Source organism: Podarcis cretensis, assembly GCF_951804945.1.
Source record: "Podarcis cretensis genome assembly, chromosome: 1".
In the NCBI taxonomy this organism is placed as follows: Eukaryota; Metazoa; Chordata; class Lepidosauria; order Squamata; family Lacertidae; genus Podarcis; species Podarcis cretensis.
Window position 1 is genome coordinate 33,029,471 of NC_137170.1, and position 13,363 is coordinate 33,042,833.

At 44.0% G+C, this 13,363-nt stretch overlaps 1 protein-coding gene and 1 long non-coding RNA gene across 4 annotated transcripts in view; one reads left to right on the forward strand and one right to left on the reverse strand.

Moving 5' to 3' along the window:
• ENTPD5 (ectonucleoside triphosphate diphosphohydrolase 5 (inactive)) overlaps positions 1-13,363 on the forward strand; it is a 28,905-nt gene that overhangs the window by 13,001 nt on the left and 2,541 nt on the right. For all 3 annotated transcript variants that reach the window (XM_079972610.1, XM_079972611.1, XM_079972612.1), the window contains exons 4-13: positions 371-514; positions 976-1,051; positions 2,385-2,420; positions 2,621-2,709; positions 5,693-5,772; positions 6,125-6,186; positions 7,445-7,546; positions 9,845-9,985; positions 11,383-11,439; positions 12,552-12,667. In XM_079972610.1, coding sequence (XP_079828736.1) covers positions 371-514; positions 976-1,051; positions 2,385-2,420; positions 2,621-2,709; positions 5,693-5,772; positions 6,125-6,186; positions 7,445-7,546; positions 9,845-9,985; positions 11,383-11,439; positions 12,552-12,667 — 903 coding nt within the window. The remainder of the gene's footprint in view (positions 1-370; positions 515-975; positions 1,052-2,384; positions 2,421-2,620; positions 2,710-5,692; positions 5,773-6,124; positions 6,187-7,444; positions 7,547-9,844; positions 9,986-11,382; positions 11,440-12,551; positions 12,668-13,363) is intronic.
• On the reverse strand, positions 3,074-4,637 carry LOC307214309. The gene is made up of 2 exons (XR_013837906.1): positions 4,466-4,637; positions 3,074-3,164 (listed from the first exon to the last, which is right to left on the reverse strand). It is a non-coding gene; the product is annotated as an uncharacterized lncRNA (long non-coding RNA).

Genomic DNA, 13,363 nt, shown 5'->3' on the forward strand with positions numbered 1-13,363 from the left:
GATGGCTTTTTGTGACTATTTGGCTCTCTTCCTCCCCACTCATTCTAAATTCAGTTTATATAACATGAAGAAGAAAAAGAAAGCATAATGGGAAGGCGAGGAGGACGAAGAGGCAGGTGAGAAGTAGATGTTTTGCTGTACAGCACCATCAGTAGACATGGCACTTGACACAGCTTAAGAATGGGGAGGGGGGGCTGGACAGGAGCTTACAATCTAGGATAACAGAAGAGGTAAGAGAGGGTGGGGCAAGAGGAACTTGGGGGGTGGAAGGGACAAATGTGAGTAAATGCAGTTGCATGTACCTGCAACTTAGTTATAGGCGAGAACGAACTTACCAACATTTGTGTCTTGGATTTCTCTCCAACTTTAGGGAGCAGAAACAGTCAGACAATTGTTGGACATGGCTAAAGAAGCTGTACCGCCCAGTCACTGGAATAAGACCCCAGTAGTCCTGAAAGCCACGGCTGGTCTGAGGTTGTTAGCAGAGCATAAAGCCCAAGCTTTACTCTCTGAGGTAACTTTAGGTTTTGCAAGGGGGTTGGCTCCTTGTGTAAAAGTTGGGGGCATATGTAACAAGCTCTTTTCAGTGCTTGCCTATGTGCAGTTTTGCCTTGATTTTTTAAAAAATACTATACAAGTCTTGTGAGAGGCACTTGTAGATCCTACATCTGCTGCAGTGGCGTAGCATGGGTTGTCAGCACCCGGGGCAAGGCAAGTAATTTGCGCCCCCTAACCCGTCGATTTGCCCTAACCCCAGAAGTTGCGCCCGGTGCGGCCGGCCCCCCCTGCACCCCCCACGCTACACCACTGATCTGCTGTCACTATGTTTCAATAAATTCCTGTTTTATACCTGAATGCTGGGTGAAAGCGTTTGACTTGTGCTCACCTTGATTTTCCTCCCACTGTTTTTTGTACGGGAGGAAAGTTATGACATCCACTCATCCATGCATAACCTAGTTTTTTTCATTTCCACAGGTCAGGGTGGTCTTTGAGGAGTCACCATTTCTAGTTCCTGATAACAGTGTTAGCATCATGGATGGATCTTATGAAGGTGGGTCCCGGGAGGCAGAAAATGGGAAGGAATGGAGGTGATGAGTTCAGGGAGAAAGAAAAGGGAGGGGACTAAGTGAGGGAGAATAACCACAGAAGCAAGAGGGAAGGAGAAGCATCTCCCCTGTGCCGAATGAAAGGTAAAATATTGCTAGTATCACAGTGGCTAAACCACAATATCCTTCTTAGTCCCAAAGAGACGCTTTAAGTTTCTAGAGGAGAATTAGGTTCTGTACACAGGAAAGCAAAGAGTCTCTTTGGTTTTAATGGCAACATTTCATAATGCAATACTGTTAGATGAAAAGCAGTCACATAGTTTGCAATTAGAAGAAACTCAGGCAAAGGACAAATTCAAGTAGCCAAACTGGCATAGTGAGTAAATAGTTTTAAGTGTATCTAGCCCAGGGGGGTTGGGAGCCCCTGTATGCCAGAGATGTGCAGGGTTGGAGACAAAAGTATGCTGCCCGACAGGTGAGACTTTTACCTTTGTACAGTCAGCTACATTGTCACAGGTCTTTATGCGCTCCCCTGCCCCAGTCTCATCAACAGGCATTGTCAAAGGTCAGGGACATAGTCTTTCGGTGAAGGAAAAGCAGTGGAAGAGGACGTGGAACAGGGCTGGGGAGAGGTGTGGCCTGTGGATGGGGCATGAACTGGTAGGGTTCTGTGGACCAGATGGAAAGGCCTGGAGGGCTGCATTGGCCCCTGAGCCTGAGATTTCCTACCCCTAATCTGATTAACAATGACAGACTAGAGTAGAGGTTTTTTGTTTCCTCACAAGCATGGTTTATCAGTCAGCCTACATTTACCAAATGATCTTCAACTCACTTTCCATACCTTTGTGATGAACAGTGAATTATTGTTTGTAACTTATCGGGAAGTACAGGCAAAACAGCACAGTCCCTGCCTGCATATTTGCATGCCAAAATGTTTTCTGAGATGGGAAACAGTGAGCAGTGCAAAGCTATCCCACCATTCTTATTGCGCGCTAAACTCAGCCTGGATCCCTCTCACATGTTCAACATGCCAAAGTGGTCAAGTGAATTGTCCCTAAGTGAATTGTTAAGCATGTCCACTAAGAGTAAAGATAATACATTTTTTGTGGGTTAGAAATGAAGTCATATTTCAAGAGCGGAATTGTGGAAGGTCTCAAATGGAAAACAGTGAAGGCTGATGGGGGTGGAGACTAGAACATATTCAAAACCTAGGGAAGGATTGGAAGAGATTATGCTTGAACAGTGATAGAGGTGGAAATCTAGCAGCAGTGGATATCTTTCTGGATTGCATTTGGGTCTCAAAGATAGATTTCAGTTACTTTTCCTTCCTTTTTGCAGGTATACTAGCCTGGATCACTGTGAACTTTTTGACAGGTAATTACTGCTTTGTGATTTCAGTTTTGAGGCTTGGATAGAGTCTGTTCCATAAAAACTGAGTAGGTAGTTGGATATTTATACTGCAAATTTTCAGAAGACTCTGCTGCTGAAATCCATTCAGGGCTGCAAAGAATAGATAACATGGAAACTCTCTGGGCATGTGGGTAGTCTTTGAACTTCTTCAATGTTCCCTGCAGGGCAGTTGTATGGCCGGAATCAGCAGACGGTGGGGACCCTGGATCTGGGAGGAGCCTCAACCCAGATCACATTCCTGCCACAGCGGGAGGTGAGGAATCTCGAGGTTGCCCAAATGTTGGATAATTTGGTGCAGGTGTCCTATTTATTTCATGTTTTATTTCATTTAGATCTAGGCTGCTTTAATCTGGCAGGGGCAACCCAGTCAGATGGGTGGGATACAAATAATAAATTATTGTTATTATTAAATTATTATAATAATATTCATTAGGTTGTTAGGCTTCTTTGTAAAAGTGTTTTAAATACAGTGGTGCCTCGCAAGACGAAATTAATTCGTTCTGCGAGTTTTTTCATCTTGCGAATTTTTCATCTTGCGAAGCACGGATTCCCATAGGAATGCATTGAAAATCAATTAATGCGTTCCTATGGTGAAAAAAAGTCCAAACAAAGCCAAATTTGGTACAAAAAGAGTTTATTAAGTGCTCTTTAAAGTCACACATACTGTAAAGAGCATTTCAAAAACTGAAGGAACAATAATTTAAGTTTCTAAACATGACAGAAAAGCATTTAAAAATCACCAAAGTGTACAGTACTGTACATACATTTTCTAAGACTCTGGGGGACAACTTGAAGAAGGTTCCTCTTCCACTCTTTGCTTCTTGCTGAATAACCTGTCCATGGTCTGCTGCTTCATCCGCCTTTTCAGCACCTCCCTGTAAGACGACATGACCCTCGTATCAAAAGTGTTCGCAAGGTCACGTGTCAGGTCCTTGTTAGGGTGGTGCCGCTGTGCAAAAGCCTGCACATCTTTCCACTTCTGGCAAATGTCCCTCAGTTCTTTGGAGGACAGCCGTTCCTCAGTTCCTTCCTCCTCTTTCAGCGAGGCCTGCTCCTTGTCGACCTTGTGTTTCTTGAAGGCCCGTGGGTTCTCCGAGTGGTGCACCAGCAGGGGCTTGATCTTCAGGTCACCGCTTGCGTTGGCACAGAAGAGCAGGGTCAGACAGTCCTTCATGAGCTTGTGGCCAGGCAACTTGGCCTCCTCCTGAGTGATGAAAGTCCTTTTGGGCATCCTCTTCCAAAACAGCCCGGTCTCGTCGCAGTTGAAGACCTGCTGTGGAACGTAGCCCTCCGTCGTCACAACCTCCAGGAACTCCGCTGCAAAGTCTTCAGCCGCAGGAACATCAGAACTGGCAGCCTCTCCATGCCTGACCACGCTGTGGATTCCAGCTCTTGTCTTGAACCGGTCAAACCAGCCTCTGCTTGCCTTGAAGACTTCTGGCTCGCCTGAGGTTCCTGGCTGTTGCCGGACGAGGTCTGCGTGCAAGGCCTTGGCCTTCTCACAAATGACGGCCTCAGTCACTGTGTCCCCTGCACGCTGCTTCTCTTCTAACCAGATGAGCAGCAACTTCTCTACCTCCTCCAGAACAGCTGGGCGGTTCTTCACGATCCTGGTGACTCCCTTGGCTACATCAGTCGCAAGGATCTTCTCCCTCATCTTCAGGATGGTCCCGATGGTCGATGGATTCCTCCCGTACTCCCTGGCGAGGTCTGTCACACGTATTCCACCGTCGTGCTTCCGGATGATCTCCTTCTTCATTTCCAGCATAACCTTCTCCTTCTTCCTCTCGCCGGCCTCTGCAGCAGCAGTCTTCTTGGGCCCCATGGCAGCACAGCTCCTACCTTCGCAAACCCAAACAAAAAAATCAGTGCTTCACATCCAAAAAATTCAAAAGCACCAAACCGCCTAGAAAACACACAAGCTTCCAGATTCTTGCAAACCCCTTCTCAACTATTCCCCCAGCCACCCACCACACAGAAATCCAAACCCAGAAATCTTTTTTTTTAACAACAGCAGAGTGCCCCAATGGTCACAAAAAATCATAAAAATGCAGGAAAAAAACCACAAGCTTCCAGATTCTTGCAAACCCCTCCCCAACACCAAGTCCTTGAATTCCAAACACGCCAACCCAAAATCCAAAGACTCCCAAAAAAGTTTTAAAAGTTTAACTTACCAAATGGCTGCAAAAGAAGTTTTGGAAAAGCTTCAAAAATCACCAAAGTCTTCAAAAACCTCAAAGAAGGCTACCACACCGCGTGCTATGAGTTGCTCCTCGAAGTCAAGTCGCAACTGCACCTCTTCAAGCAATGCACCCTGGGTATTAACGGTTTTAAGAAAAAGGAAACAAACTTGCAAGACGTTTTCGTCTTGCGAAGCAAGCCCATAGGGAAATTCGTCTTGCAAAGCTACTCAAAAAACAAAAAACTCTTTCGTCTTTCGAGTTTTTTGTCTTACGAGGCATTCGTCTTGCGAGGTACCACTGTACCAGAAATAATGTGAAATGGTATGCATTTGATAATGTTGCTTTTCAAGCTGTGACTTCCAAAATGTTGCAGCTTGTTCTTTAAAGTAGTGCCTGTATCTTACTATCATACATATATTCTGACCAGGGAACGTGGGTGGTGCTGTGGTCTGAACCACTGAGCCTCTTGGGCTTGCCAATCGGAAGGTTAGCGGTTTGAATCCTCGCAACGGGGTGAGCTACCGTTGCTCTGTCCCAGCTTCTAACCTAGCAGTTCGAAAGCACACTAGTGCGAGTAGATAAATAGATACCGCTGCAGCAGAAAGGTAAGCGGTGTTTCCATGTGCTCTGGCACTCATTGCAGTGTCCCAATGCACTAGTAACGGTTTAGTCATGCTGGCCACTTGACCCGGAAAGCTGTCTGTGGGCAAACGCCAACTCCCTCGGCCTGAAAGCGAGATGAGCGCCACAACCCCATAGTTGCCTTTGATTGGACTTAACCATCCAGGGGTCCTTTACCTTTTTTCCTTATTGTGAGCTTTCCAGCATCATCAATTTATGACTGTGACTACATTCATTATCAACCTTCATAGAAGATTTTCTTCCTTACTACAGTAGAGCAGATGTTTTCTGAACATTAATAGCTTAAGATTATCAAAATTCTCTTGTCTCTTCAAGACTCGTGTGAATGTTATATGCTGTACTAATGTTACACAAATGTATCTTGAAATTTTAAAGTCACTGAAGAATCCTTTTTCATTATCCTAATTTTAGGAAACCCTAGAACAAACACCAGTAGATTTCCTTACCTCATTTGAAATGTTCAACAGCACTTACAAGCTCTACACACACAGGTGAGTGAGGCAGTTCTATGCAAATGACTGTTTTTAAAGACACTGTTAGGTATTTGCCAGATGTAATATTGCCTTAATAATTTGTATTGCTTATTCTGAAGTCAGCATCGCATCTCTTGCTAGTTATCACAACCCCACATGTGTCTTTATTCTCATTATAATAAACAGGTAGTCTGTGGATTACTGTAAAGAACCACATGCTAACATTTCATATATGGGCTTAGCAAGGAGGAGGCTGTTTTAGCAGAGTATTGATCTTATATCCTTGTTCATAAAATTGCCTAGTCTTGTAAGTGGGATAGGATGAACTCCGACTTTAACCAAGTGCTGTTTGGCCTTCTTCATTTTACAGCTATTTGGGGTTTGGTCTGAAGGCTGCACGGCTTGCTACATTGGGAGCCCTGGAAATGGAAGGTACAGTCAGACAGAATAGCTTTGTGTTTGTGTGTGTGGATGGACTCGGGGGGGGGGGGGTCGGGTCATCCAGCTAAGTGGATTCATCCAGTCCCTAGAATTTGTCCTGTTCAGAATTCTAATGGGAAATGGTCCTAGACCAGCTTCTGACAGGCTGTCTCTTTATCCCCTTCCTGGTGTGCACTTTCCTTTTAATGAGATTCTGTTGTCACTGAGACAGGTAACATGGCACTCTATAGGCTTATACAAGCCAGCTGAAAGATAAACTCAAAGAGGAGCCAAATTGTGGAAAGCAATTGTAGCTGCCCTTTGTGGTAGGTAACTGCTTATTAAAACCAAGCCTTTGGGTGGAGGTGAGTTTGGGTTGTGATTACAAACAAACAAACAAACAAGCACCATGTTTACGATCTACATTCTAAACAGTAGATATACTACTTCAGCTCTTTTAAACCGTTCAGCAACTCAGCTTCTTGTTTTGCTCGAATGTGAAAAAAATTGGGTTCAGGGGATGCTCTTCCTACTTGAGAACCTTCTATGTATCGTCTCCTCCTTTTGCTTAGCCTTCCTCAAACTCGGCCCTCCAGATGTTTTGAGACTACAGTTCCCATCATCTCTGACCACTGGTCCTGCTACCTAAAGATCATGGGAGTTGTAGGCCAAAAACATCTGGAGGGCCAAGTTTGAGGAAGCCTGGCCTAGGAGTCCACTAACATATTAATATCAAGACCCTTTGAGTAGCACATACAACTATTATCATTTTCACATCCCATTATCATGCCAACTCACCCAGAATACACTTAGGTTTCATGGCCTCCATCCCGGTGTTGTACATTGCTGCCCCATCTATACATTTTTAGTCCAGTTTGGCTGGGAGCAGAAGCATTCCTCAACCTGTATCTGTCTCTTCCATTTTTCACCTACCTGTCTATACAGGACCCATCTGCCTACATAGAGTTTAGTGCAGGGGTGGGAAATGTGTGGCTCTCCAGCTGTTGTTGAATTCCAACACCCATCTCCTCCAACAACCCAGCATGACCAGTGGTCAGGATTGATGGGAACTACAGTACACCAACATCTGGAAGACCAAAGATTAGCTACTCCTGGTCTAGTGGACTGAGCTTCCTCTTTGGGGAAACAAGAAAAAACTTGATTTTCTTCTTTGGCATTTGAACTTTTCCCAACTTCCTTTTCCTGCAAGTACCAAGGGTACTGAAAAACATAAGCATTATTGATTTCACCCGATCTATATTCTCTTTAGCATCAGATGGACGGACGTTCCGAAGTTCATGTTTGCCAAAACAGCTGGAGGCAGAATGGCACTTTGGGGGAGTGAAATACCAGTATGGTGGCAACAAAGAAGGTAAGTTGGAGAGATAAAGTTTCCCAAGACTGCTGCTGCTCTGACTTTTATCTATCATCTATCTATCATCTATCTATCTATCTATCTATCTATCTATCTATCTATCTATCTATCTATCATCTATCTTCTGGTCCCAGGGAGCTTATTGCTGGGGTAATGGCTTGAAATGGTTTAGACCCAGCCAGAAATAATAATGATCAGGAAACAGATCTTCAGCTGAAAAGCCATTGATTGTGCTCGTTGGAGTATATTGTCCCACTGAAGTAACTTGTATTCTTATTTCATCTGGGAATCCTTGATCTGAATCTCAGTGAAGCTGTCCATTGCCATAATTTATTTGCTTGATGTGAATTTTATGTTGTATGCTCCCCACTTCTAAACGTTTTGCTACTTACACTTGGAGGGTTTTCTTTTTTAAGTAACTATTTTAAATAAAATTCATAGGGCACAGGTGGGGAACCTATAGCCTGGAGGCCAGTGGTCCCAATTTAAGCTATGAGGTATTTTACCCCAGGCCATATTCACTTACCCCACATGTGACTTCCTACGACATCAGGTATAGTACAGCTGTAGCTGCAAAGGAACAACAAGGAGTGTTAAAGTGCACTAATTTGCCTGCAAGTGGGGCTTGCATTCAATATCTTTAAACTTGGTGCTGAATACCAGATCTTCTGGGATTGGCTCCACTCAAGAGACTCCGGAACAGAAGTTTTGAATGAAGTCATCCCTGCCACAAAGGGACGCAGGTGGCGCTGTGGGTTAAACCACAGAGCCTAGGACTTGCCGATCAGAAGGTTGGCGGTTCAAATCCCCGCGACGGGGTGAGCTCCCGTTGCTCGGTCCCTGCTCCTGCCAACCTAGCAGTTCGAAAGCACATCAAAGTGCAAGTAGATAAATAGGTACCACTCTGGCAGGAAGGTAAACGGTGTTTCCGTGCGTTGCTCTGGTTCTCCAGAAGTGCTGGCCACATGACCCGGAAGCTGTACGCCGGCTCCCTCGGCCAATAAAGCGAGATGAGCACCGCAACCCCAGAGTCGGCCATGACTGGATCTAATGGTCAGGGGTCCCTTTACCTTTACCTATCCCTGCCACAAGCAGGGCTTGCTTGTGGCAGAGAAAGCACTGCATAATACTTCTTTGCAGGCGCAGCTTGCAGCCGCATGGAAACATTTCCCCTTTTTGCTCGCTTGAAGTGTGATAATCTTTCAAAACTGACCCGTAGAAGATAGGCCAGTTCTGGATTTGATTTATTGAAAACAGGAAGTTCTTAAATCGTGGATTAAAGGAATACCTATTTTTATTAAAACCTAGTATTTAAGGACAGAGAAGAGAGAAAGCTGGGAGATGAGTCAGAGATTCGTGAAGACACAGAGGCTTTAGTCAGGAAGAGGTGTCAAGATAAGACCTGAGCTATTTTGCACAGGCAATAGCAACGGACATTCTTTTTTTCTAATATTTATTGAGTTTCCATTTCAGATTGCAGCAGGCACAGAACATAAATTTTAGGTCCAGGAAGACAGCATTTCCTTTCTCCTCTGGCTACTGTGGCCCTGTTTGCATATCATGCTAAGCCAAATGGAAGCTTAGCACAAAGACCCGAGTGAGTGGGCTCCCAGAGATCACAGCCAGTCATTTTGCTTCCATGCTCTGCTTGAGTTAAACCGGTTTGGCTTAAGGTGTCGTCTCAACCCAGGCTTGTGGTTTAGTGTTGTCCAGACTAAGCACAAATTCTAACCAAGTTTTGTCCAGGAGAGCTGAATCACAACCCCAGTTTTGGACATGGTAAGCCATGGGTTAGCTCGGCGTGGAACAGATGCAAAACAATCAGGGAACGAGCAAAGCAGCCACCATCTCTTCTCCAAACCAATACGTTTGTGCTAAGCCATGGTTTGTCTCGGTGTGGTGTGCAAACCAGGCAAATGAGTCACTTCTGCTCCATTAAAATCTCCATTACTGTATTTGGATCACAAGGCTCACAATAAGGTTACCTTGCATAATTCCCTGACATCTATGGCATTTAATATTGGGTTCACAGTTGTAAGAGAGTCCTTTTTGGGTAGAGGACCCCCTTCCCCATCACCTAGGGTTTGCTTGTTTGTTTTTAAAAAACAATGTATAATCATAAGGCGTAAGGATAGAGATGGGAATGTGCCCAGGCTGTGCCAATATTGCAAAGCTGCCAAGAAACACCATTTACAACTGTTGCACTTTCCTTAATTTCATTGTTAGCAATTCTGCACTTATCTGCAATGGGCTTCATGACATGTTGAACTTACCTTTGTGTGTTTACCCTGCCAGGAGAAACGGGATTTGAACCTTGCTATTCTGAAGTGTTGAAGGTGGTAAAGGGAAAACTGCATCAACCAGATGAGATTCGGCACAGCTCCTTCTATGCCTTTTCCTATTATTACGATCGGGCTGTGGACACCGCCCTGATAGGTGAATAGCAAACATTTGAAATCTTGCTTGAGCTCTATGACCCTTGGGGAATGAATGCCCTTCTTTCAGTCAGTCACCTACACGATGGGACTCGATGAGCCGTTCCAGATGCTCCTCTGTTCATGCAATGAATGCACACGGGTCGTTCATTTGTTGCAGGAATATCTTATTATCCCGGCATGGTAAGCACTGGAAGTATATATTGTACCTGGAGAAATATGATTCCCCCAGCCCAGATAGTGTATCCATTGTGAATGCTGGGTAGAATGTGGTTGCACCAGATGTCACTGGCACCTATTGAATATCACAAGCATGAGCAATGCAGCCAGCACAACTTTATGAACCTTTAAAAACATGCCTTCCCCTTTTCAGTTGTATGAGGATGGATTAAAGTGTGGCTGCAGATGGTTGAGGATAGTGCAAACGTAGTGCTTAGAACAGAATTCCTTTAACCTCTGGAAGAGCCTTAACAATAAAGGAGTGTTTTTACATGCTTCCTTCTGTATAAATGATTGGTGTTATTTCATTCACTCCTGTGGAGAATGAATGCAGCAGCACAGTTGGTTGGGCAGGTGCCACTGCCAGGCTATCATGGCTCACGGGGTCACCTGCCTTTTTGGGCTGATGGGCATGTTTTGAGCTCTCTCCCTCTGTCTCTCTCTCTCTGTGTGTGTGTGTAGCTATCACCCCCTCTAGTTGCATCTCTCCCAACAAAATATGTGTTTGTACAAGCTTGTTGTTTTACAGGCCTTGGTAGGGATGAAGGAGGAACTACTCCTCCTCGCTTCATGACAAAGGGGGCAGTAAGCAGGGGGGCAGTCTTTGTGGGTACCAGAAGTCCATAAGTTTGCTGCTTTGCCCATAAATGCTATACTGGTGCCCATGATCTGAGTTGAAGCTAGTGCTTAAATGTTTAACTTGTTTTAAATTAAACAAACATTAAATGTTTAAATGACAACTTAAATGTTTGCCATTAATGTTTGCTGTATCTTGCTTTCCTAGTCAGTCCACCTACAAAGGGTATGTTCCATAGGCCAGTGACAGGACTCTGGGTAAACAGACTATTTGCATTAGCTGTTTTATGTATTGGGGTTCCGTGGCAGACACAAATAGCTTCCTTCATAGACCAATTGGCATGGAAAGGAAATCTGTGAGAAGAAAATGTGAAAACCATGGCTTTAAGGACCATATCTGAATCTGCCAAACACCACATTGTAACTCATTTAAATGTTTGGGGTTTTTTATTATCAGCATCCCATGCCATCCTAAATTGATCAGGAAATCCCGCTATAACTTGTGTTGGGTAGACTACTACACTTACCACAGAGATAAGTGCTTTATCAGTTTTTCACTGTATCTCGTAGCCAGAGGATGACCCTTATCTTTTGACATTTCAGATTATGAGAAAGGCGGTGTTCTCAAAGTGGAAGACTTTAGAAGAAAAGCCAAAGAAGGTAAAATGTACTCTGAGAGTTGAATTAGGGTACTTCCAGTTAATGGAGCAGTAGTCATGTCACTTTGAAATAGTGCCATGTGAGGGTGTATTTTAGTCACTCACTGACATTTGAAATATCAGACCATTGTTGTTAAGGGACAAGGTAAGGCTAATGGATTGATCAGAATAAAGCAGGTTTTCGAGTAACTGCTTAAGAAATTAGGAATTCACTCTGCACTTTTGAATTCAGAGAACCACTATGGAATAGCCATGAAACAACCATGGCTATTAACCAGAAGGTTGGTGGTTTGAGCCCACCAAAGGATGGCTGTGGGCAGAATTCCTGCATTGCATGACCCTTGGGATCCCTTCTCGCTCTATAATTCTATGAGTCTATGATTTTATAAGGGCAAGTCAGCCAGTCCACAAGCATTTCAACTACAGTGGTACCTCGGGTTAAGAACTTAATTCGTTCTGGAAGTCTATTCTTAACCTGAAACTGTTCTTAACCTGAGGTACCACTTTAGCTAATGGGGCCTCCCGCTGCCGCTGCACGATTTCTGTTCTCATCCTGAAGCAAAGTTCTTAACCTGAGGTACTATTTCTGGGTTAGCGGAGTCTGTAACCCAAAGCGTTTGTAACCTGAAGCGTCTGTAACCCGAGGTACCACTATACTTGCATAGATTATGTATTCCAATAAAGTGCATTCACGTGTATATATATTTAGGAACCATTTAAAGTGCACAGTCTTAATATGGCCATCAAGTTCTTCTCTCTTCCAGGTAGAAAATATTCTACTTTGGAGTAACTAAAAACATATACTAAACAATTAAGGGATTGGGAACAAGTAGAAGAGTGATGGCTCCCAACTCGGTTTATTATTGCACTTGCACCATTTTCCATGGTTCTTGTTCTCGAATGCTCCTAAAGCAGCATTTGAAACTAATTGATGCACAAGTGTAGCACAGGTGGGAATGAACAAATGTGGAATGACCTATAGGATCATACATCTCCGAGTTGTGGTTCACATTCAGCTAGAATTACATGTAATAGTCTTTGTGATAATACTGTTTATTTTGGAGTCACTTACTCCAATACTGGTGACTGTTCTTCTCAATTTTTTCTTTGAAGTATGTGACAATCTGGACAGCTACAGCTCTGCCAGTCCTTTCCTTTGTATGGATCTCAGTTACATTACAGCTTTATTAAAAGAAGGATTTGGATTTGGAGACAGTACAGTTTTACAGGCAAGTAAAAATGGTTGAAAGAAGCCTCGGTTTAAGATTTTATTTTATTGACTAGTTGTTGGTACTGGTACTTTGTTCCATATGCTTTGGTGAAATGGGGTGGGTGAATCTACATTTTACTTATTTTAGCATGGTAAAGAATAAAGGTAAAGGGACCCCTAACTGACTCTGGGGTTGCGGCGCTCATCTCGCTTTATTGGCCGAGGGAGCCGGCGTACAGCTTCCGGGTCATGTGGCCAGCATGACTAAGTCGCTTCTGGCAAACCAGAGCAGCACACAGAAATGCCGTTTACCTTCCCGCCAGAGTGGTACCTATTTATCTACTTGCACTTTGACGTGCTTTCAACGTGCTTTTGGCAGGAGCTGGGACTGAGCAACGGGAGCTCACCCCGTCGCAGGGATTCGAACCGCCGACCTTCTGATCGGCAAGTCCTAGGCTCTGTGGTTTAACCCACAGCGCCTGTTAAAAGTCTTTGCAGCTCCTGTTTTTTTCTTCTAGTCAAATGCACCTCAAACTTAACAGTATGGGATTTTAACGAAGACTTTTATTATTTAAACTCATAACAGTAGGAAGTCACTATTCATTAATAAGTAGTTGCAGTAGTTAACTCCCAGTTTAAATTGACTTGAATGCTACTTAGTGTCCAGTAGTCAGATATCCTTGTTTGAGATCTGACTTGCAGTTATTTTTACTGC